Below are 26,453 nucleotides of genomic sequence, written 5' to 3'. Positions count from 1 at the left end.
AAATAAACATATGAGTTCTGCCAGCATTTCTGCAGAGGTTGAAGGGGTGGGGGGGTCAGCCTGTCAATGCTCAGACCATACGCCACACACTGCATCAAATTGATCTGCATGGCTTTCATCCCACAAGGAAGCCACTTCTAAAGATGATGCACAAGAAAGCCCACAAACAGTTTGCTGAAGACAAGCAGACTAAGGACATGGATTACTGGAATCATGTCCTGTGGTCTGATGAGACCAAGATAAACTTATTTGGTTCAGATGGTGTGAAGCGTGTGTGGTGGCAACCAGGTGAGGAGTACAAAGACAAGTGTGTCTTGCCTACAGTCAAGCATGGTGGTGGGAGTGTCATGGTCTGGGGCTGCATGAGTGCTGCCGGCACTGTGGAGCTACAGTTCATTGAGGGAACCATGAATGCCAACATGTACTGTGACATACTGAAGCAGAGCATGATCCCCTCCCTTCAGAGACTGGTCCATAGGCTAGTAGTATTCATACTTGATAACGACCCCAAACACACCTCCAAGACGACCACTGCCTTGCTAAAGAAGCTGAGGGTAAAGGTGATGGACTGGCCAAGAATGTCTCCAGACCTAAACCCTATTGAGGATCTGTGGGGCATCCTCAAATGGAAGGTGGAGGAGCGCAAGGTCTTTAAAATCCACCAGCTCTGTGATGTCATGGAGGAGTGGAAGAGGACTCCACTGACAACCTGTGAACGTCTGGAGAACTCCATGCCCAAGAGGGTTAAGGCAGTGCTGCAAAATAATGGTGGCCACACACAATATTGACACCCTGGGCCTAATTTGAACATTTTAACTTAGGGGTGCACTAACTTTTGTTCCCAGCGGTTTAGACATTAATGGCATTAATTAGTCATGGGGAAGAACATGAAGTATATTAATGTCCATGTGTGTTCCGGGACATTTTCCACTGGTTTATTCAGTAGGGTAAAATATGAAATAGTTATGTAGCCAGGTTGGTAGGTGACTAATAAGGATGGAGGGAGGGAAGGGAAAGGAATGAGACGAGGAGGGGTTAAGTCTACCAAACACTGGATAATGGGGATTAATACCAAAGACCTAAAATGGATAAAAAAGGATAATACATGTTTATTGATTATAACAAACAACAATATATATCAAATCATATAAATAATACAATATCTGTTTAAAGTACATCTTGTGGACCTACGCGTTTCGCTCAACAGAGCTTCCTCGGGATCCAAGAGTATGTTCTTATCAGATAAATCCATATAAAAATCACAATATCTAAAACAAACAATAATAACAAATCAATATACATAGTATATAAAAAGAAAAGAAAAAAAAGAAAAATTATAAATAAATAACAAAAATAAATAAATATATAAATTATTAGGAAAAGAAAAAAATAAGGAATAAAGAAAAAGAAAAAAGGGTGTGTGAGTAATCAGACTAAATTGGGCCATCGGGGGGGGGGGGGGGGGGATTCCAAAAAATTGGAAGGCGGAGAGGAGGATCACAAAGTAAAAGCCATTGAAACATGTCCTTCCTCTTTTAGTAAAAAATCAAAAACACTGCTCCTTAATCAGTGATGTATGATGATGTTTAGAAACCTGTATAGAATACAGCTGACATATAAGGAACAAAAGACAGAAAAAGCAGTGAATGGTATGTGCAATATGAATACTGACGACCCCAGAAAGGGGTATTAGAATTATATAAAGTGACACACAGAGTGAAGTGTAAACGTGACTATCGATACACAAAAATAAAATAGATGAGTGTGAGGGCCAACACAACCAAAGCGAGTGTGAATAAATAAGGAAAGGTGCAATGGGGTAAGTGAACAATGATATGACATTAATGAAGATGTGTACAAGACGAGTGAGAGATATGAAGGAGATGCACACCAAAATATCCATAGTACCACAGAGAAAAAATATATATAAATACATTTTTTTTAAGTACCGGAAGAGAGAGAAACAAAGGGGAATCAAAAAATGTCTAATTGTTTGTTATTAGTGTTTGTTTTAGATATTGTGATTTTATATGGATTTATCTGATAAGAATATTCTCTTGGATCCTGAGGAAGCTCTGTTGAGCGAAACGCGTAGATCCACAAGATCTACTTTAAACAGATATTGTATTATTTATACGATTTGATATATATTGTTGTTTGTTATAATCAATAAACATGTATTATCCTTTTTTATCCTTTTTTGGTCTTTGGTATTAATAGACAGGCACATTCAAATCCCCACATTGTGTTTGGTAGACTTACTCCCTCCTTGTCCCATTCCTTTCCCTTCCCTCCCTCCATCCTTATTAGTCGCCTACCAACCTGGTTACATAACTATTTCATAATTTATCCCAGGGGACGGCGCCATTTATTTACAGATAGACCCTTCCTCTCCACACAATCTACACATCAGTAGGGTAATATTTCCATCTTTGGTAATATTGAATGTCATAGTTACATAGTAGGTGAGGTTGAATAAAGACAATAGTCCATCTAGTTCAACCTGTGTAGGTGTGTGTGGCTGTAATCATCTCACATACCCCTGAATGTTCTGATCCTTGAGATGTAAGTCTAAGAGTCTTTTGAAAGCCACCATACTACCCGCAGAAACCACCTCTTGTGGTAGAGAATTCCACAATCTTGTTGCCCTAACAGTAAAGAACCCCCTGCGTTGCCTGAGGTTAAAACGCTTCTCCTCTAATCGCATTGTATGCCCTCGAGTCCTCATGCAATCCCTTCGAATGAACAGCTTTTTTTCTAAGCTGGGATCCCCATTAAGATATTTATAAATTGCTATCATGTCCCCCCTCAGACGTCTCTTCTCCAGGGAGAATAAATCGAGCGATTGTAGACGCTCTTCATAGTCAAGGTCCTCCAATCCCCTAATTAGTTTAGTTGCCCTTCTCTGGACTCTCTCCAGCTCCAACACATCCCTCCTGAGGACTGGCGACCAGAACTGGACGGAATACTCCAGATGCGGTCGGACCAGAGTTTTATAAAGTGGAAGGATTATAGTCTTATCTCTGGAATGCATCCCTTTCTTTATGCATGCTAATATTCTGTTGGCTTTGGAAGCTGCCGCTTGACATTGCATGCTGTTTCATAATCTATCATCAACCAAGACTCCCAGATCCTTCTCCATTTTTGATTCCCCCAAGGGCTCCCCTCCTAACGTGTATTGTGTTTTTAGTCCCCAAGTGCAAAACCTTACACTTCTCCACGTTAAACCTCATTTGCCAAGTCGTTGCCCACTCCGTAATTTTGTCCAGGTCATTCTGTAGGATATCTGCTTCATGTTGTGAAGTTATTGCCCTGCCCAATTTTGTGTCATCTGCAAAAACTGATATCGAACTACTGATCCCGACCTCAATGTTGTTTATGAATAAATTGAACAAGGTTGGTCCCAAGACTGAGCCTTGGGGGACCCCGCTTACCACCTCAGACCAGTCTGAGTATGCGCTGTTTATTACTACCCTTTGGATACGCCTTTTTAGCCAGTTCCGTATCCAAGAGCAAACCCTGCTATCGATACCTGCAGACCTTATTTTATAAATTAAGCGCTTGTGGGGAACTGTATCAAACGCCTTAGCGAAATCCAAGTACACCACATCCACTGGTCTCCCCCTATCTAGCTCACAGCTCACCTCCTCGTAGAATGTTAGGAGATTGGTTTGACAAGAACGCCCATTTGTAAACCCGTGCTGATTACTGCTGATGATGTTGTTGTCCTTAGCAAACTCTACGATATAGTCCCTTATCATCCCCTCCAGAAGTTTACATACTACTGATGTCAAACTGACAGGCCTATAATTTCCCGGGATATGCCTCTGGCCCGTTTTGAATATTGGAATCACGTTAGCTTTCTTCCAATCCCCTGGTACATCTCCTGTCCTAATACTGTCAGCAAAGATCAGGAACAGTGGTCTCGATATAACTTTACTGAGTTCCTTGAGTACTCTCGGATGTATGCCATCCGGTCCTGGTGATTTGTTTGTGTTAAGTTTATCCAGCCTTTCCCTGATTTCCCCCTCTGTTAGCCATGGTGGCAAGTCCTGTGTATTACTACTAACCATACAGTCATGGTCAGTGTACCCCTCCTTTTCCTGTGTAAAGACTGACGAGAAAAAAGCATTCAGCACGGTTGCTTTTTCAGTGTCCTCTGTAACCATCCTCCCATCATTGTTAATTATGTGTGCAATATGCTCTGCCTTAGTTTTTTTGCTGTTGATATATTTAAAGAATTTCTTTGGGTTTTTTTTACTATCCTCTGCTATTTGTCTCTCAAAGTTGATTTTAGCCATCTTGATTTCTTGTTTACTTTTCTTATTTGCCTCCTTGTATTGCTCGAAAGCCGATACTGTGCCCTCTGATTTATACTTCTTGAAGGCCAATTTTTTCCCCCTAATAAGTTTTTTGACACTACAGTTTAGCCAGCCAGGTTTGGCTTTGTCTCTTCTAAATTTATTTCCCATAGGAATGCACTGCAAGATGCCTTTGCCTAATATGTTCCTAAAGCATTCCCATTTTTCCTCTGTGGTCAGGGATCCCAGGGTTTGGTCCCAGTTTACCCTTTCCATCATTGAGTACAATTTTGGAAAGTTTGCCCTTCTGAAGTTTAGGGTTCTTATGTTCCCCACTTGCCTTGTTATATTGTTATTTATACTAAATGTGATCATCCTGTGATCGCTAGAGCCCAGGTTGTCCTGGACTCCTACCTCCGAGATTAGGTCTGGGTCATTAGTGAGCAATAGATCCAGGACTGCGTTTTCTCTGGTAGGGGAATCCACCAACTGTGAAATGTAATTATCCAGTAAGGTTTCCGTGAATAGACGGGCCTTCTGTGAGTGTGTAGTCCCCTCTTCCCAGTCCATGTCGGGGTAATTGAAGTCCCCCAATACGATGACTGATCCCAATTTTGCCACTTTACCCATTAGTGCTAAAAATTCCAGCTCTACCTCCTCCCCTTGGTTAGGTGGCCTATAGCAAACCCCCACAATTACTTTCCCCTTTTCTCCTTCCCTATGGAGTTCAACCCACACAGATTCTAAATCCATGCTCATCCCATCCGTAATGTCACTCCTTTCTATCACCTTTATATTGTTCTTGACATAGAGACATACCCCTCCCCCTCTTTTTCCTACCCTGTCCTTCCGGTACACCGAATACCCTTGGATATTGGCCAGCCAGTCATGTGAGGGGTCGAACCAAGTCTCTGTCATTCCCACAAGGTCTATGTCATCCTCATGTACTAACATTTCCAACTCATCCATTTTATTAGCTAGGCTCCTGGCATTAGCATATACCCCTCTTATTTTTAAGGAAGTTAAGTGCAATTGGCGGTTATGTTTATTCCTGTTTGGTCTGAGGTTCTCCCGCACAGACCTGCCAATTGACATTGTGGACCTACTGTCGCTGCTGACACTACAGCTGCCTTCTGTCCTCTGCTCCCTCCTGACTGACTCTACTTCTGAGCCCTCCCCCCCGTCTCCTAGTTTAAAAGCCCCTCCAACTTGGTGGCCATCTTTCTCCCCAAAAGAGCTGTACCGTCCCCATTAAGGTGCAGCCCATCCTTACTAAAGAGCCGGTAGCCGACTGAGAAGTCAGCCCAGTTCTCCAGGAACCCAAACCCCTCCTTCCTACACCAATTCCTCAGCCACTTGTTAAGTTCCCTAATCTCCTTCTGCCTCTCTTGTGTGGCTCGAGGTACAGGCAGTATTTCAGAGAAAACCACCTTGGAGGTCCTTTTCCTCAATCTATTACCTAAGTCCCTGAAATCGTTCTTAAGGATCCTCCACCTACCTTTAACTTTGTCATTAGTGCCCACATGCACCATGACCGCTGGGTCATCCCCAGCCCAGCACAACAATCTGTCTGCCAGATCTGCGATGTGCCGAACTCGGGCGCCCGGTAAACAACAAACTGTTCGGTTCACGAGATCTTTTTTACAGATTGCCCTCTCTGTCCTCTTGATAATTGAGTCCCCAACTACCACAACCTGTCTAACCTTTCCTGAGTTACGGCCCCCCTTCTTCCTGGAGCCGTCCCTCCCCTGGCAGCTGGGGGAGGGTGCATGCTCCAGCTCTGCCACCCCTGAGCTGATATCCCCCTCAACCTGCAACTCGGCAAATTTGTTAGGGTGTACCAACTCAGGATTGGCCTCCCTGGCTCTCCTCCCTCTACCCTTCCTAACCGTCACCCAGCTGCGTACCCTCTGTTCCTCCCTCCTCTATGCTGGCCCCTACCAGCGCCTGATAGGTAATGTCCAAGCTCCTTTCCAGGTTGTTGATGCCACGCAGTGTTGCCACTGTGTTCTGTAGGTCCAGGATCTGGTCTACCAGAGCAACAAGTTGCTCACATCTTGCACAGCAGTATTCGCCCTCGAATGGTTCATCAAGGAACTCATACATGCAGCAAGAAGTGCACTGAGTGGCATCCGCAATCCTGTCGGACATTATTACCCACTACTCTATGGGGATATATTAACGAACTGCTCTTCCTAACCTACACTACCTCTAACTTCCCTGGTACTAAACCTGTGGTACTCACCAGTCGCTAATATACTAACCAGTCACTAAGATACTCACCAGTCGCAAAGATCCAACAGACGCAAAGATACTCACCAGTTGCAAGATACTCACCAGTCGCAACGATACTCACCAGTCGCAATGATACTCACCAGTCGCAACGATACTCACCAGTCGCAAAGATCCAACAGACGCAAGATACTCACCAGTCGCAAGATACTCACCAGTTGCAAAGATACTCACCAGTCGCAAAGATACTCACCAGTCGCAAGGATACTCTCCAGTTGCAAAGATACTCTCCAGTCGCAAGGATACTCACCAGTCGCAAGGATACTCACCAGTCGCAAAGATACTCACCAGTCGCAAGGATACTCACCAGTCGCAAGATACTCACCAGTCGCAAAGATACTCACCAGTCGCAAAGATACTCACCAGTCGCAAAGAATCTCACCAGTCGCAAGATACTCACCCGATACACACCAGTTGCAAATATACTCACCAGTCGCAAGATGCTAACCCTCGCAAGATGCTAACCAGTCGCAAAATGCTCACTAGTCGCTAAGATACTCACCAGTCTCTAAAATACTCACGGTCGATCAGTCAAGAGCGCCGTAGGTCGGTCGCAGAACAGTCTTGTCGGTCGCAGAACAGTCTTGTCAGTCGCAGAACAGTCTTGTCAGTCGCAGAACAGTCTTGTCGGTCGCAGAAAAGTCTTGTCGGTCGCAGAACAGTCTTGTCAGTCGCAGAACAGTCTTGTCAGTTGCAGAACAGTCTTGTCAGTCGCAGAACAGTCTTGTCAGTCGCAGAACAGTCTGTTAGTCGCAGAGCAGTCAGTCAGTCGCAGAGCAGTCTGTCAGTCGTTGACGGTCGCAAGCAAGGTCAGTCAGTCACAGATCCCTATGGTCAGTCAGTCACAGATCCCTATGGTCAGTCAGTCACAGATCCCTAAGGTCAGTCAGTCACAGATCCCTATGGTCAGTCAGTCACAGATCCCTATGGTCAGTCAGTCACAGGATGGTCAGTCAGTCACAGGTTGGTCTGTCAGTCCGTCAGTCACAGGTCCCAAAGCACGTCACACAGCTGCAGAGAGATACTCACCAGTCACCGCTGCTCCTCCTCCCCTGCTTCCGTGAACCTCCCTCCTCAATACTGTGTGGTGTCCGTTCACCGCCGCAGCCGCCACTCCGCCGTCTACCGCCGCGGCTTACAGTCCCGGTCCTTCACGTCCCGGTCCCACTCTCTGTTCCGGTCTCTCTGTCCCGGTCCCCTGCACTCGCGCCGGCTTCTGGTGACCTAGTGCGGCTCCCCCGCACGTGTCACCCGGCTCTCCTCCACGCTCTCCTCTACACACACTCCTCCAGTTGCTCGCTCGCTGCTGCTGTACCTGAAAAAATAAAAGCGTACCCTCATCCAAAAGGGGCGCACTTTAGGACAAGTCCACCATATGTGTAGAAACGTGTCCATCTGGCCACACCCCCTGAAGCAGGAGGCCGACGAGCCCGGGTGATGACACCAATTTCTATTATACTTAGCGCCATCAAATGGCCAAATGCACATTTTTAGTTTTAAATGAATGGTTGGTTTAACCACTTAAGCTCCGGAAGGTTTTACCCCCTTCATGACCAGAGCTTTTTTTTTGCTATTCAGCAGTGCGCTACTTTAACTGGTAATTGCACGGTCATGCAACACTGTACACAAATTACATTTATATCATTTTTTTTACACAAATAAAGCTTTTTTTGTGGCCTTCGATCACAACTAGGTTTATTTTTATTATATAAACAAAAAATCAAACATTTAAAAAAAAAATATTTCTATTGTAAAATATATCCAATAAAAAAAAAAATATTATTAAAAAAAATTCAAATGTCTGCATAAGTTTAGGTCCAACTGTATTCTGCTACATGACTTTGGTAAAAAACAAAAAAAATCCCATGAAGTGTATATTAATTGGTTTGAGTGAAAGTTATAGTTTACAAACTATGGTGGAATTTACACAGCTATGACGTTATACTGGTAATGGTGGTGATCAGCAACTTAGAGTGGGACTGTTATAGTGTGGCGGGCAATTTGACGCTAGCTGACATTCACTGGGAGGGGCATTAACTGACACCGACATCACTAGTGACACCAATACATAAATAATAATACTATACTGTCACTGTACTAATGACACTGGTTGTTAAGGGATTAATATCTATGGGCAATCAAAGTGTTAACCGTGTGCCTAACAATGTGTAGTGTGTGTAATATGCGCTGCTTTCACTAACCACCCTTGTTTTTTTTCCCCTTATTTACAGAAAGTTCATTGGACGAATGTGACAAACATTTATTCAGCTGTTAAAAATTCTGGTTGTATTTTAATTACCACAGTTATTTTCTATGATCTCCAGCTCCATCTAGTGGCCATATTACAGTATTTTTCCTGAAATACCTCCATCAGTAACAATAGTGCAATAAAGAATTATGGCCAATAGATGGAGCCAATGATCATATGAAATAAAATATTGCTAAAACTTGTCACGGCTGGGTGAATGTTGGTCACACTCATTCAACTATTTTTGTATTTTTAAGTAGACCTCTAAATGTTTCTGAAAGCTCACACTACAAAATGTACTCAGCCAATGAAAGGTAATGACTCTGTCACAGACCTAACCAGGACAGAGGCTTTTGGAGAGGACTGGGAGTGAGCCTCTTACCCACTGACTATGGGCCCTGGCATTTAAGGGAACACTACTCTTTGGAAGGTGTATGCCTGGAGGATCCGTGGAGTGGTCTTGTTTCTGATTCAAGTTTATGTCTCCCCAAAACACACAGACTCCGGGAACTGGAGGTTCCATATCCATATTTGGGGCCTCTATGCCTCAAACCCGCAATGACTGTAGATGTTATGTAATCAGCTCAAACCACTGGGGCCTCCCACGTGTTTATGGTAAGTAGATCTCTCTCATTGTTCTATTGTCTCTGTCTGTCTGCTAGTATTGTCCCCTCCACCTAGGCTGGTTTAAGTGACCAGTTAATTAGCTCATGTTAAGTATATCACTGTAAGTTATCAGTTGCTAGAGGGGGAGTAGCGTAGTCCATGTTGGCTGTTCTTAGTTATGTTAATTATATTCTTGTTTGTATTGTTAGGGTAATATGATCAGGAGGGGATGTCCTCCTGTACGGTATATTAAAAAAGAATAGCGCGCAAATGCAAAAGAAATTACTACCAAATCTGAAGAGAGCCCATAAATAAAAATGGGGGTTTGGTCCCACCATATGGCCATATCGTGCTCAAGCCCACTACTGCGTCAAAGTACCCCATTATCAGTGGGTCCTACACTATCCATGAAAAAGAGATGAATCCAGCCCTTCTAACCCTTGGAGACAATACTCCTTGCTGGGAGAGATGTGCAAATGCACTACAGGGGACTCCTCCTATATCCACTTGATGGTGGACACTGATTGAGTACAGGTGTGTGTGGGGGGTGGGGAAGTATGTGTCTGAAGTATGTGTCTGAGTTTCAATAAACAGTCATTCCTTTGGATTTTACCTCGCATCTTGTCTGTGTTCAATGTTTGGGGTAAAAGGGGCTGGTATTAGCTCTCAGTCTGCACGGAAGGGTTTGGAGGGCAGGAAGCACAGTATGGCGGAAGGAAGCACCTAGTCGGGGTGCCAAGCGGTTCCGTCACAGACTCCATTTTTATTTTTTTACTGCTATCAATGACCAACACGGTACAACACTTCAACCATGTCTTTGGTGATCTCTGATCTCCTTATGAAGTGTTTCTTACATGATGAAGATCAGCCATGGAGTATATCTGAGGTGTATATCAGGGTGTGCTTCTTCCCCACATGAGAGATGTGATGTCCAGCAACATTCATATAGAAGATATTTCCCACACTCAAGGCACTAATACACCTCGAGGGTTGTGTGGGATCCCTGATGTACAGGAAGACAGGACTTCAGTGAGGAACAATTCCCTCACTCAGGACAGGAAAGTGGCTTCTCCCCCGTGTGAGATCTCTGATGTCTGTAAAGATGAGACTTCTGTGAAAAACATTTCCCACACTCAGGACAGGAATATGGCTTCTCCCCCGTGTGAGATCTCTGATGTTTGGAAAGATCAGACTTCTGTGAAAAACATTTTCCACATTGAGAACAGGAATACGGCTTCTCCCCTGTATGAGACCTCCGATGTATAACAAGGTATGAATTTCGTACAAAACATTTCCCACAATCTGAACAGGAAAATGGTTTTAGTCCCGTGTGCAGTTGCTGATGTTTGTGAAGTTGGGACTTCCGTGAAAAGCATTTCCCACAATCAGGACAGTTATATGGCTTTTCCCCCGTGTGACATCTCTGATGAATAACAAAATATCTTTTTGTTGGAAAACATTTCCCACACTCAGGACAGGAATAAGTCTTTTCATCCATGTGAGACTTTTGATGTCTGGCAAGACTGGACATCTGTGAAAAACATTTCCCACACTCAGAACAGGGAAGTGGCTCCTGCCCCGTGTGCGATCTCTGATGTTTGTAAAGAGCGGACTTGGCTGAAAAACATTTTTCACACTCAGGACAGGAATATGGCTTCTCCCCCGTGTGAGATCTCTGATGAATGATTAATTGGGACTTTCGTGAAAAACATTTCCTGCACTCATTACAGGAATACGGCTTCTCCCCTGTGTGTATTCTCCGATGTGGGTAAAGACTGGACTTGTCTGAAAAACATTTCCCACACTCAGGACAGGAATATGGCTTCTCACCTGTGCAAGATATTTTGTGCACATCAAGATTGCATTTAAAATGGAAACACTTCCCGCACTCAGTACAGGACAACCTCTTATCTGTTGGAAGGACGGCACCGTCCCTCACAGTCTGAGGTTCCTCAGGATAAGAGGAATACGATGTTCCATCTACACTGTGTGGTGCCGGATGAACATTTGAGGTAGCCGGGTTTTCTCCTGGACTATACTGTGTGATGTCCTCATCTTCTACTTTACAGTCTGGAGACAAAGTGAGACAATCCTCTGAGGTTTTCCTCATCTCCCGTCCATGTACTAAAATAGAAATAAAACGATTATTACTAGACATGAGCAGATTGGTTCCCCTAAACCAGGACTCCGCCCACACCAGGCAGCCTTGTCTCTGAGGATCTTACAATTTCCCCCTCAAGGTAACTAGTAAATGGGTCCTCTGATCTCCTACCAGTTCATTTCTTTATTCATGGACCTTAGTCAGAGAGTGAGGAAACAAGATTATAGGACGAGTGTGCCCACCCCCTCTATCACTCATTGCCATCTTCCCAACACAAGAAGTTCTGCACTTCCTTATTTAGTCCATGATTTAGTCATGAATAACAGCGGGGCTGAGCCCCACCAGAGGTCAGAGAGTGAGGATGGGGGGAGAACAACCAAGATGAAGACTGGACTGATCCTGAAGACCACCATCATTGGGTTATTGACTCCTCCCTCATTATCACTTTCTGTTTAAGGTTCCAAAGTTTGAGGATGTTATCACATTATTATCAACATGTAAAAGTCTGTCCTCCAATCAGATCATCAGATATAAAATGTCCAGCTGGTAGAAAATGAGTGCAAAAGAAGTAAGGCTTATGTAATATACAACTTATTATATAGGATACAAAAGTTAGGACTATACAGTATCGGAATTATGTACAACAAAGATTATATAGTGCAGGGGTCAGAAGTATGTAATGTACAACATAGAGTATATAGTGCAGGGGTCAGGAGTATGTAATATACAACATAAAGTATATAGTGTGGGGGTCAGGCCTCATAATATTGGTATTCAGTAATCAGTGAAAGCTTATATGTTACTTGAGACAAATTGCAGGGGTCCCACACCACTGCCTCCAATCTCCTGAGACTGCACTCAGTGACTTGGGTCTGAGACTATACAGACATATCCCTCCACCCAGCACAGCCAGCAGATATCAGAGCAAGCACATATGGGAAAATTGGGGTCAGAGATCTTGCTAGACCTGGGCCCTCTGGACCAATCAGTGAGCAGTATGGGTGGAGGAATGTATTTAGTGTTAATGACCCACCTGTGCTGATCTCTGTAGGAGTGTCCTTCTCTATAAATATCCCCGTTATTCCATCCTCCTCCAAAGACTGCTGATCATCCCTCACATACCTCTCTTCTTCTTCTTCTTTAACCTCAACTTTTATATCTATCAGATCTTCACCCTAAAGAAAATGAGAGAAAAATCATCTGTAAAATCCACGCATCATCTCCACAAGTCCATGTTCTAGATACTCCATCCCACCAACCTTGTAACAGTGAGGGATGGTGTGACCTTCCTGTGTGGAATCCCGGGAATACAGAGGACGGGGACATCTCTCTGGTGGGTTCCTGGTATTAGGTGGCTCCATCATATCCTTGTGTCCTTCTGAAAACTCCTCCATCACTCCATACTCCTCATCCTCCTCTTTATACTCTTCTTTAACAACAATATTATAATCCCCGAGGTTTCCACTCTGAATATAAAATAAAACATTCACTGTAACAAACATGCTGTGTATAAATTATAACTACCAATAATTGTCAATCATCTACCTGAGTACACTGCCGGGGTATAAGATTAATACTTCTAAGATCGAGGATCTTTCTATCAACATTCCTCCCACAACTCTGGGCACCTTACAATCCGCTTACTCGTATCACTAGTGTACCTGTTCCCTCAAATACCTCGTTATTCATGTGACACCTTCTCCTCATTATACTAAGCTAACTTTCCTTCTTTATTTCATGACATACATTTATCCCTGAAACAATGGGATGCTTACTGTATAATATCTCCTGGCTAGGCATGGTAAATGTCCTCAAAATGTGGTTCCTCCCCAAACTGCTGTACCTATTGGAGACTCTCCCGGTCCAAGTCCCTCTTTCTCAGCTGAAATTGCTGCAAAGTGCCTTTGCTACATTTATATGGCACCATAAGTCCCATCGCATCCACTTTGCTTTGGCTGAGATTTAGGGGTGGTCTGGGAGCACCGACCTGTTAACCACTTCCCATCCGGGCCAATTCTGGCATTTCTCTCCTACATGTAAAAATCATCATTTCATTGCTAAAAAATTACTCAGAACCCCCAAACATTAAAAATATATATATATTTTTAGCAAAGACCCTAGAGAATAAAATAGCGGTCGCAGCAATTTTTCAAACACAATTTCTTTGGAAAAAATACACTTTAATGAATTTTAATGCAAAAAAAAAACAAAACAGAATATTAAAAGATGATGTTATGCCGAGTAATTAGATATCAAACACATGTGTCATGCTTTAGAATTGCACACACTCGTGGAAAACTACGATACTTAAAAATTTCCATAGGTGGCACTTTCTAAACAGGTAACCTGTAAACATTTTGAGTTACAGAGGAGGTGTAGTGCTAGAATTATTGCTCCCGCTCTAATGTTTGCAGCAATGCCTCACATGTGTGGTCCGAACATCGTTCATATATGCGGGCGCAACCTACATATGCGTCTGCTTTTGCGTGCGAGCACGGGGGACAGGAGTGCTTTAAAAAAGTTTTTATTATTTTTTTCTTTTTTTTTATTTGTACACCAACTCTTTAATTTTGTTTTGATCACTTCTATTCCTATTAGAAGAAATGTACACATCCCTTGTAATAGGAATAAGGCGTGACAGGTCCTCTTTATGGAGAAATCTGGGGTCACGTAGACCCCAGATATCTCCTCTACCCGGGAAAGCATGAGATAAAAAAGTACATTGGTCTCTGCTTTCCAGGATGAAAACCTGGCAGTGCTTACATCTGCCAGCGCCGGAAGTGACGTCATGATGTTGCTTTCGGCCTCCAAGGAGCATAGAGATGGCCGGGGACTATCCAGTCTCTGATCAGCTCTATAGTATTAAGTCGCCGGATCCGTTTTCCAGCTCCCCGATTGCATTGGGAGAGCCCCGGGAGAGGCATTGAAGGGCAGTGGAGGATGTCCCGCTGCATATAAAAGCAATTAAGCATCTCATGAGCTGCTAGGATGGCTTTAACAAGATAGGGAATTGCTGGCTGAAAAAGATATCTGGATGATGGCTGCAGCTGCACCCATCATCCAGATATCACCACTTCAATCCAGTGTGTCATATGACGGCCTTCCGGTGGGAAGTGGTTAAATTATTATTATGCCTCCCACCTCCACACTTATGTCCTGGTCTGTCCATCACCCACCCAGTCGCTGGTCTGAAATAGAATTTGGGCTTATCTACCCCTCTCACCCATGCCCTTTATTATGGTCAGCTGACTCCACCATGTCCTCTCCACTGAAACAATCCTCCTCCCCTGTGCTATTTATGTTGTCCATATGGAAAAAATGTTGCACACGGTATTTTCTTTCTTCACCATGTTCTCTCCTGCTTAACCTTTTATATAATCCTTCAATCCCAGACTCCCTGTCCTATGGAAGGATCCTGCCCTGGGCCGAAGCCAATAGATTTCAGTTGCTTCATTTTAAACAAACATGTATACCGAGCGCTGAGGGCACAGATCATAGATGGATTCATGGGAAGACCAGGAAAAACCTATGCAGCTGTCAAAATACACTTTGGATAGTGCAAGATACAGGCATACACAAAACAAAAGACCACGCTAGGTGCCCCCAGTGGTCACTAGAAGGAGAATTATCTGCAGGACTGTGAAAACAACAGCCAGGTCTATTAAGGGTAAAAGTCTCACAACAGTTTATTAACCACGATGTGGTGGATAAGAACAGTCAAGGTAATTAAAAATCCAACAATACCTCTGCAAAAGGTCCCTGGGCATTAATGAAAGGGCTGATAGAGGGGCGCCAATCCAAAAGCCCTGGGAAATACGATATTGCCACTTGGGGAACCAGACGGAGTGCAGCAACGGGCTCGGGTGACATCACGGTTGGCCAGTGGGCGGGAGCAGGAAGAACCAGAGGAAGCCTCGGGGCCCCAGCATGTAACACAAGCTTGGACAGTTGCCGTAATGACAAGTTTCGCACCCATGCACTTTATCAAGTCATGATATATCATGCTATAATATCTATATACCCTCTTCATGACGTAATCCCTATATACCCTCTTTATGCTTGTGATGGACCCCGTACTCAAGAAAAGCATGTCTGCCATATAAGCTTCCCTTGCCTGGTACCAGCACGATCCAAGATCCCTTAGCCCACCCAGTCACTTGTCAAGACATCAGTGTAGGGTGGTAAGAAGCATAAGACTGTTTATTCAAACACAGGCACAAAGAGTTATACTCTCTGGGACAATCCCCCCTCCCCTTTAGTAGCTAATCCACATACACATCCCATAATAGGTTGATCCCAAGGCAGACAGAAACAATAGAACAATGGGATACAGGCACTTAACAACAACAAACCCCACCCCACCTCAAACTGTCTAGCAATGGTCTATTAGATAAACTCCTACAAGCAACCTGAAAATGTCAAACCAATGTATCATAATATATTTCTTGAGGGATATTGTTCATAAATATTATGGTCCTAAGTGAAAGAGCCCCCTTCATTCATTCAACACAAACCACACATATAGAACCTATAGTTCTATATGTGTGAAACATATAGTTATAGGATAACCGGGGTAACAGGAAATGCTGAGTCCAGTGTGGTTGTACTGTGAGTCTGGTTAGTGCAGACCCAACTGGGTTTCTGGGTCACCTTGTGCCCCTAATAGACACAGGGTGACTTACACATAGGAGGGGCAGGGGGAGCCGGGCAAGGAGTTTCCTGACCTCTCTAAGGTAATCTGGGTTCCACAAGCCCCCCGCCCAAAGTAACTCCCGTCACAATGCTGTAATATCTATATACCCTCTTCATGCTGTTTGCGTAATTCAAACCATTGACTATTTTCCTCTTTATTTTTGGGAAATTCAATAAAAATAAAATTACAAAAAAGAATTCCCAGCACCGCTCACCTCTCCAGTCAGCAGCTCCATCATCTTCTTGGTGACTTCTAGAATCTTCTGCATGTTGTGTCTCTCAGGATTTAGGGAGTCACATGGAGGCACTGTGATGGTCATTCGATCACCTGACTTCAGAGGAGGAAATCTCTGTATTGAGGAACCAATAGGAATATCATGTTAGAGTCCCAGAATCCTCCTCACCTCTCCGGTCAGGTCTGTGTTTTATTTATAGAGATAAGAGTGATGTCATGTGACCTCCCAGAATCCTCCTCACCTCTCTGGTCAGGTCTGTGTTTTATTAATAGAGATAAGAGTAATGTCATGTGACCTCCCAGAATCCCCCTCACCTCTCCGGTCAGGTCTGTGTTTTATTTATAGAGATAAGAGTGATGTCATGTGACCTCCCAGAATCCTCCTCACCTCTCTGGTCAGGTCTGTGTTTTATTAATAGAGATAAGAGTAATGTCATGTGACCTCCCAGAATCCCCCTCACCTCTCCGGTCAGGTCTGTGTTTTATTAATAGAGATAAGAGAGATGTCATGTGACCTCCCAGAATCCTCCTCACCTCTCCAGTCAGGTCTGTGTTTTATTTATAGAGATAAGAGAGATGTCATGTGACCTCCCAGAATCCTCCTCACCTCTCTGGTCAGGTCTGTGTTTTATTAATAGAGATAAGAGTGATGTCATGTGACCTCCCAGAATCCTCCTCACCTCTCCGGTCAGGTCTGTGTTTTATTAATAGAGATAAGAGTGATGTCATGTGACCTCCCAGAATCCTCCTCACCTCTCCGGTCAGCAGGTAGATGATCTCCAGGGTGAGGTTTAGTATCTTTTCAGTCATGTGACTCTGGTCTTCCTCCATCCTCATTTGATCTATACAGGTCTCCTTGTAGACGGATAACTTTGGGAAATGAAGGTAAGAATTATTTGGATTGTATTAGTCACACAATAATAGGATGTGGATGTGAGGGGGTAGTGGGAGGGTTGCTGTACATTCCAGAACTCCTGTCCCCAGGGGAGCACATTTATTATTATACAGGATTTATATAGTGCTGACAGTTTACGCAGCACTTTACAACATGAGGGCAGACAGTACAATTAGATTACAATTTATTACAGGAGGAATCAGAGGGCCCTGCTCATTAGAAATCTAGGTGGAGGGGTCAAGTGATAGAAAAGGTAATAACTGTGGGGGGATGGACTGATGAAGAAAATAAATGTACAGTTGATAGGTGTGGGCACAATATGCTTCTCTGAAGAGAAGGAGATAGTCGGACAGATTGATGTAGGGAGTTCCATAGGATAGGAGAGGCTTGGGAGAAGTCTTGGAGACGAGCATGGGAGGAGGTGACAAGGGGCAAGAGGGCAGGAGGTCTTAGGAGGAACAAATGGAAACATTTGGTTGGTATTGTGAGACCAGGTTAGTGATGTAGCTGGGAGCAGAGCCGTGGATAGCTTTGTAAGTTGTTGTTAGTATTTTGAATTTATTTCATTGGGTGAGTGGCAGCCAATGGAGGGATTGGCAGAGAGGGGTAGCAGATGCTGAGCAGTTTGTAAGGTGGATGAGTCTTGTAACAGCATTCATGACAGACTAAAAAGGGAGATAACCTATGTAAGGGTAAGCCAATGAGAAGAGAGTTGCAGTAGTCGAGGCGAGAGAGGATTAGGGAGTGAATTAGGAGCTTTGTAGTGTCATTGGTTAGGAAGGAGTATATTTCAGAGATGTTGTGGAGGTTGAAGCGGAAAGCTGTGGGTAGTGAATGGATATGGGTCTGATAGGATAGTTCAGAGTCCAGGAATACACCTTGCACCTTGGCATGCGGGGATGGGGTGATAGCTGTGCCATTGATTTGGACAGAGAAATTAGGGGAAGAGGCTTGTGAGGGAGGAAATAATATGAGTTTGGTTTTGGATAGATTGAGTTTGAGGAAGTGGTGTGACATCCAGACTTATATGTCTGTTAGTAAATTAGTAATGCATGAGGAGATGATGGAGTGAGCTGAAGGATAGAAAGATACATTTTGGTGGCGTCAGCATAGAAATGGTATTGAAAGCCATGAAAGGCAATCAACTGACCCAGAGAGGAAGTGTAGACCGAGAATAGGAGAGGTCCAAGAACAGAACCTTGGGGAACCCCGACAGAGTAAGGAAGAGGAGAAGAGGGAGTCGAATTGTAGATGACACTGAAGGTGCAGTGTGATAGGTTGGATGAGAACCAGCGAAGAGTACGGTCACAGAGACCAAAGGAGTGGAGTTTTTTGAAGAGGAGGGGTGGTCCACTGTATCAAAGGCAGCAGAGAGGTCCAGGAGTAGGAGTACAGAAAAGATTCCATTGGTTTTAGCTGTTCTCTGTAAGGAGAGCAGTTTCTGTGGAGCGTTGAGAGCGAAATCCAGACAGAAGGGGATTGCGAAATTTGTTCTAAATCAAATGGTCACACAGTCAGTTGTAGACCAGGCTTTCAAGGAGTCTGGAGGAAAAGGGGAATGAAGGAGGCGAGCATGGGGTCCAGAGAGGGTTTTTTTAAGGATAGGGGTGACTAGTACATGTTTTAGAGAGTTGGGGAAGGTGCCAGAAGAGAGGGAGAGATTTAGGATGTGGGTTAGAGAGTGTATAATAAAGCCAGAGGGTGACTGTAGCACTTGTGCGGGAGCAGGGTCCAGGGGGCAGGTGGGAGTTGGAAAAAATTTAGCAGCCTCATCAAAAGTTGCAGGATTGAATGGGGGAGGTAATGATTGGACATGGGGTGTTAAGTGGGGGATGTATCTGTACATTGGAGATCTCTTCATGAATTGCATCAATCTTATTGTTGAAGTGATTGGTGATCTCCTGGGCAGTGAGTGAGTTGGAGAGTGGAGGAAGAGGAGGACGAAGAAGAGAGTTGAAGTTAGAGAAGCGTTGTCTGCTTGGCAGTGAAGAGGCAAGATTAGCATTTTCGGAGGGAAGATTTATATTGGTTGAAGTCATTCTGGGACTTAGTCTTACGCCACAGGTGCTTAAGAGAGCAGCTATGTTTTCTGAAACTTCTGGTGTCATCTATTTTCCAAGGTTCTAGGGGTCAGGGCCTGATTCTGTGTGTAGTGATGGGGACCAGCTTGTCTAGGGAGGATGACATAGAACTGTTGTAGACAGAAGTGGCTAGGTTGGGGCAGGACAGGGGTGAGATTTTGTATAGGGGTGGTCAGTAGCAGAGTTAAGAAGAGTTGTAGTGTTGAAGGTTTCTACGGGTAACTGTAAGGCGGTTGGGGAGAGAGAAGGTGGAAGCCAGGGAGAGAGCAAAACTAATAAGGTGGTGATCAGAGAGTAGCAGAGATTGTTGGACGGGGTGCATAGAGAGGAGAATACAAGGTCAAGGGTGTTACTATTGGAGTGAGTAGGAGCCTGCATCCATTGCTTCAGGTCAAAAGAGGAGGCTAGACTGAGAACTTTAGAAGTAGCTGTATTATTAGCATTAACAGGGTGTTGAACCAAAAAGTATAGTGGGGATTTCAGAAGAGAGAAATGGAAGAAAAGAGACAAATACAATGTGCCTCTGAAGAGGGGAGTGTCAGTAGGGGAGGTGGGTGAAGTACCTGTTAGGAGTTACGTAGGTCTGGAAGAGTGAGTCCAGAGAAGGCCATTATGGGGGAGGGAAGCAGGAGAAGCAGTGTCGGATTCATGAAGCCAGATTTCGGTAATGGCAAATAAGTTAAAGGAATTTGTGATAAAGAGGTCATGGAGGGAGGTGAGTTTGTCACAGACAGAGCGGGCATTCCAGAGGGCTCAGGAGAAGGGGAGATTGGTTTTGGGAAGAAGAGTAATGGAAAACAAGTTTTGTGGATTGCGGCTGCTGCCAGAAGGTTTAGGGTGATGGGAGCATTGGGCACAGTTATATGATCAGACTATTAAGATGGCAGATATTTAAAGATAAGTATCATCATCTGCTGGAGATAAAAGAGGTCACAGTGATTATGGAGGAAGAGGACGGACATGACGGGGGGGGGGTTACTGGGTGTAAATAGAAAATAAAATCTTATTACCTCCTCTGCTTCCACTTCCAGCAATGTCTTCTCTCTACTTCCTCCCAACCCACCTCTCACCTGGAACTTCCTGTCTGTATTCCATAGAGACTTCCTGTCTGGGTGGAAGTGAGATCACCACCCTGTGGAGCTCAGAGGAACTGCAGCCCTGAGAAACATCTCGGCCTTATCCTGTGTGTATGTATTGTATATCCTTATAGATGGGTCATCTCCACTCCCACCAAGGGGGATAGAAATATATTACTGCTCGGGGGGAGACATTTTGGCCCCTTTGATTTTGCAATAAAATTGATTGCAGATTTAGTCGTATAGAATAAGGATGATCGAACTTTTGAAAAGTTCGGTTCGGCCCGGATTTCAGAACCCCATTGAAATCAATGGGACCCGAACTTCAGTAATCAAAAAACACCATTTTTAAGCCCTAAAACCCAATAAACGCCCCTAAAAAGTGCCCAGGGTTCTGGGTCATGCCCCATTAACTATTAATCACACATAAAAAAGTTCTTAAAAATTGTCATTTTTAAAAAAAAAGCCAATTATTGAAAAAATTAAAAAAAAAAAGAGAGAGATTTTTTGTTTTGACTTTGGATTTAGTATCTGGGGGGTCTAAAAGGTGTGCATGTGAAGTTTTAGCTCTGTAGCATGTCCAGAACCATGAAAAAAAAAAGATCATTTTTCAGTAGAACAGGGATGTGGGACCCTCCTTTTACACCTATGTGATCTTTTTTTTCTGGTTCTGGACATGCTACAGAGCTGAAACTTCTCAGGTACACCTTTTAGACCCCCCAGACACAAAATCACACAAAAAAAGTTCTTAAAAATTGTCATTTTTGATAAAAAAAGCCAATTATTGAAAAAATTAAAAAAAAAAGAGATTTTTTGATTTTTACTTTGGATTTCGTATATCTGGGGGGTCTAAAAAGTGTACACGTGAAGTTTCAGCTCTGCAAATTTATATACAACATAAAGTGCTTTGTGCTCAAGATGCTGTTCCCTGCAGATCCACTGCTTCTATTTTGCACCTACTTCTTTAATCTCATAATATTTGCTGCTATATTAAATAACCTAAAAACCTGTGCAAATTCATGCAATCATACAACATTGTGTACTCAATATAGTGTTCTCTGCAGGTCCACGGCTTCCACTTTTCGTCTACTTCAATTAACTTATTTTGCTCAATAAAAGTCCCCAAATGAATGAAAAGTTGATAAGGTGTGAAAGTGCTCTGTGCTCCAAACTGTGCCAGCTGTAGTGTAGCCACGCCTTCTTCCACCTCTTACACATGTGATGGTGAGGGCGCCCCCTTAGTAGTGCTTCCCCACTCACCAGAGCGATATGACTCCCAGCTTTTCAGCTACCAGAGTCACTCACAAACATCCTTTACACTCTCCTCATCTCCGATGGTAAAGGAACTGGATCCTCCTCGCTCACTCCTGCAAGTCTGCTGCGCTTTCTGTCAGTCTCCCTCCTAGACTCGGGTTCCTCCTCCGACTGCTGTTCCAGCAGGAGCTCCGCCTCTTCATACACACTCAGGGAGGAGAGAAAATGGCAAGGATATACAGTACATACACACACAGCACAAGGCCGTGTTCACACTACCAGACGGTTCTCAGGGCTGAAGTTTCTCTGAGTTCCACAAGGTGGTGATCTCACTTCTACCCAGACACAGGAAGTCTCTATGGAATACAGACAGGAAGTCTCTATGGAATACAGACAGGAAGTGATGTCCGATGGGAAAAAGATTTTCCGGGTGAGAGGTGAGTTGGGAGAAAGTAGAGAGAGGAAATTGCTGGAAGTGGCAGCAGAGGAGGTAATAAGATCTAATTTTCTATTTACACCCAGTAACCCCCCCCCCCCGTCATGTCCGTCCTCTTCCTCCATAGTCACTGTGCCATCTTTTATCTCCAGCAGATGATGATACACACATATATAGTGTGGAAATGTAGAATAACCCCTTCAGGATCAGAACATTTCCCCACTTAAGGGGCCGGAATATTCTCCTCATTCTTATTTCTAGATTAGTCTTTTTTTTTTAACAACTTAGTTGACTTGTATTAGGTGTGGGGGATGGGGGGGGGGGGGTTGTTTAGACATAAAGGGAATCTTATTTGTCCCTCTTTACCAGCAGATCAAAAACTAGCAAAAAAGACTTTGTGATCTGTCAAGCCAAAGGTAATAGACTTCTGGATGAAAACACTAAACTGAATGTTCCTCTGTGTAATCCCACCGGGGTCCATTCTTCCCTCATATTACCCCCCATACATCCCCATCCTAATATTGTACAACCAGTACAGTCCACATCATTCTCTCTCATCAATTATTGGTTTACAGGGAAACCTGTATAGATCACATGACCAATGAGGATGGAGGAGGACCGGAGTCACATGACTGAGAAGATACTAAACCTCACCCTGGAGATCATCTACCTGCTGACCGGAGAGGTGAGGAGGATTCTGGGAGGTCACATGACATCACTCTTATCTCTATAAATAAAACACAGACCTGACCGGAGAGGTGAGGAGGATTCTGGGAGGTCACATGACATCACTCATATCTCTATTAATAAAACACAGACCGGAGAGGTGAGGAGGATTCTGGGAGGTCACATGACATCACTCTCATCTCTATTAATAAAACACAGACCTGACCGGAGAGGTGAGGAGGATTCTGGGATTCTAACATGATATTCCTATTGGTTCTCCAATACAGAGATTTCCTCTTGTGAAGTCAGGTGATCATATGACCATCACAGTGCCTCCATGTGACTCCCTAAAACCTGAGAGACACAACATGCAGAAGATTCTAGAAGTCACCAAGAAGATGATGGAGCTGCTGACAGGAGAGGTGAGCGGTGCTGGGAATTCTTTTTTGTAATTTTATTTTTATTGAAATTCCCAAAAATAAAGAAGTTACATCCATTGTATTTCACAAAACAGGCAATGAAGAGGGTATATAGATATTACACCATGAAGAGGGTATATAGATATTACACCATGAAGAGAGTATATAGATATTACACCATGAAGAGGGTATATAGATATTACACCATGAAGAGGGTATATAGATATTACACCATGAAGAGGGTATATAGATATTACACCATGAAGAGGGTATATAGATATTACACCATGAAGAGGGTATATAGGTATTACACCATGAAGAGGGTATATAGATATTACACCATGAAGAGGGTATATAGATATTACACCATGAAGAGGGTATATAGATATTACACCATGAAGAGGGTATATAGATATTACACCATGAAGAGGGTATATAGATATTACACCATGAAGAGGGTATATAGGTATTACACCATGAAGATGGTATATAGGTATTACACCATGAAGGTGGTATATAGGTATTACACCATGAAGAGGGTATATATAGATATTACACCATGAAGATGGTATATAGGTATTACACCATGAAGAGGGTATATAGATATTACACCATGAAGAGGGTATATAGATATTACACCATGAAGAGGGTATATAGATATTACACCATGAAGAGGGTATATAGGTATAACACCATGAAGAGGATATATAGATATTACACCATGAAGAGGGTTTATAGATATTACACCATGAAGAGGGTATATAGATATTACACCATGAAGAGGGTATATAGATATTACACCATGAAGAGGGTATATAGATATTACACCATGAAGAGGGTATATAGATATTACAGCTTGCAATAGCCAATAGACATACAGCATACTTGGACAGTATATGCAGTAAACTGAAATAAGTCAGAGGAACCCTCAAAGTTCTGGATAGAACATGAGCTGTTTGGCCATCCGATGGACATGTCTGGGTTTGGTGGTTACCAGGAGAACGGTACTTGCCTGACTGCTTTGTGCCAAGAAGAGTTGAAGCTGTTATAGCTGCAAAGGGCGGAGCCAACTCAATATTAAACCCTACAGACTAAGACTGGGATGCCATTAAAGTTCATGTGTGTGTAAAGACAGGCGTCCCAATACTTTTGGCAATATAGTGTAAGTGAAGGTTTTCAGTAACCGGGAGCACCTGGTATAATAGTTTGTAGATGGAGGATATGAGGTGTGGTTGGTGTGGGACTTGGATTCATATGTGTTTGAATTTGGTTGGTCGGTGTAAAGCTAATGATGGAGGGGGGGGGGGGGGGTGGAGAAAAATGCTTCCATTGAATATAAGAGGTAAAGAGGTTATTGGGAATACGGAGCTTAGTGTGGAATTCCTCAAAGGGTCTGAGTTTGCTTGTAACCAAATCTACAAAATGACGCAACTATAAGGAGAATTATCTGCAGGACTGTGAAAACAGCAGCCAGGTCTATTAAGAGGAGAAGTCTCACACCAGATTATTGACCACAATGTGGTGGATAAGAACAGTCAAGTTAATGAAAAAGCCAACGATACCACTGCAAAAGGTCCCTGTTCCCCGCCACTTTCTCCAGACACATCACAAGCACATGGCTTATCTGGAGGTCACGGCAACTGAGACCATCCACAAGGGTTCTCCTACTGATAATGAAAGGTTCTCCCTCTTATGTAGGAAGGAGACCTTCTGGATTTATAAGTTTGGTTCCTTATCACCATATGGCTTGAATGAGGACTTAGAGATCCATAATATTGTCTAATAATAATCCTCATATCCCATTAACTTCTTTTTACCACTTTGTGTGTCATAATTGTTGTCTCTGGCGGACATATTAACATTAATAATAATATTTTATTTTTTATTATTTTTATTATAATATTAGTTAGTTCTTAGAATATGCACAATAGTATACAGGCAAATATCCCCCTTTTTATTATTTTCTCTTTCTAATTGATATGAAGATATTTTGTACATTTGTGATTATACTGTAGAGTTTATATTTGATGGCAACTGACTCAATGGAAGCCATAAGCATTGATCGGTTAAGTGGCATGCAGATCTGCATAGCTCCGCCCACTCCCCGCCCCTCTATTGGGACACATACAGCTTAAATACTCCAGTTGTCTTTATCCCCGTGACTTGATAAAGCGCATGCACGTGAAACACGTCATCACGGCAACTTTACAAGCTTGCGTTCCATGCTGGGACCCCAAGGCTTCCTCTGGTTCTTCCTGCCCCCCCCCCCCCTTACTGGCTGACCGCGACGTCACCTGAGCGCGCTGCTGTGCTCAGTCTGGTTCCCTGAGTGTCAGTATCGTATTTCCCAGGGCTTTTGTATTGGCGCCCCTCTATCAGCCCTCACCGCAGTGCTGGATGACCCTTCCATTAATGCCCAGGGACCTTTTGCAGTGGTATTGTTGGCTTTTTCATTAACTTGACTGTTCTTATCCACCACATTGTGGGTAATAAACTGTTGTTACCCTAATATACCTGGCTGCTGTTTTCACAGTCCTGCAGATAATTCTCCTTCTAGTGATCACTGGGGGCACCTAGCGTGGTCTTTTGTTTTGTGTACGCCTGTATCTTGCACTATACAAAGTGTATTTGACAGCTGCATAGGTTTGTCCTGGTCTTCCCATGAATCCATCTATGATCTGTGCCCTCAGCGCTCGGTATACATGTTTGTTTAAAGTGACGCAACTAAAATCTATTGGCTTCAGCCCAGGGCAGGATCCTTCCATAGGACAGGGAGTCTGGGATTGAAGGATTATATAAAAGGTAAGCAGGAGAGAACATGGTGAAGAAAGAAAATACCGTGTGCAACATTTCTTCCATATGGACAACATAAATAGCATAGGGGAGGAGGATTGTTTCAGTGGAGAGGACATGGTGGAGTCAGCTGACCATAATAAAGGGCATGGGTGAGTGGGGTAGATAAGCCCAAATTCTATTTCAGATCAGCGACTGGGTGGGTGATGGACAGACCAGGACATAAAAGTGTGGAGGTGGGAGGCATAATAATATTTTTTTCCCACCGGAAGGCCATCATATACAAACATTTTGAAAGCGTCACCTATGGAGATTTATAAGTACCGTAGTTTTGCACCATTCCACGAATGGGTGCAAT

The 26,453-nt window shown here is 43.6% G+C and overlaps 2 protein-coding genes across 2 annotated transcripts in view; one reads left to right on the top strand and one right to left on the bottom strand.

Annotated features, from left to right (window-relative positions):
* LOC309550230 (uncharacterized protein) overlaps nucleotides 1-26,453 on the top strand; it is a gene marked incomplete at its 5' end in the record, with an annotated part of 1,091,635 nt that overhangs the window by 833,351 nt on the left and 231,831 nt on the right. The window lies entirely within an intron of this gene.
* LOC309548738 (uncharacterized protein) overlaps nucleotides 10,228-26,453 on the bottom strand; it is a gene marked incomplete at its 5' end in the record, with an annotated part of 158,219 nt that continues 141,993 nt past the window's right edge. The window contains 1 exon segment of the mRNA XM_082248691.1: nucleotides 10,228-11,351. Coding sequence (XP_082104817.1) covers nucleotides 10,493-11,351 — 859 coding nt within the window. The 3' untranslated portion in view covers nucleotides 10,228-10,492.

This window comes from Pelophylax lessonae (assembly GCF_965119305.1).
Source record: "Pelophylax lessonae genome assembly, chromosome: 3".
In the NCBI taxonomy this organism is placed as follows: domain Eukaryota; kingdom Metazoa; phylum Chordata; class Amphibia; order Anura; family Ranidae; genus Pelophylax; species Pelophylax lessonae.
This window is presented reverse-complemented; position numbering and strand designations above follow the sequence as displayed.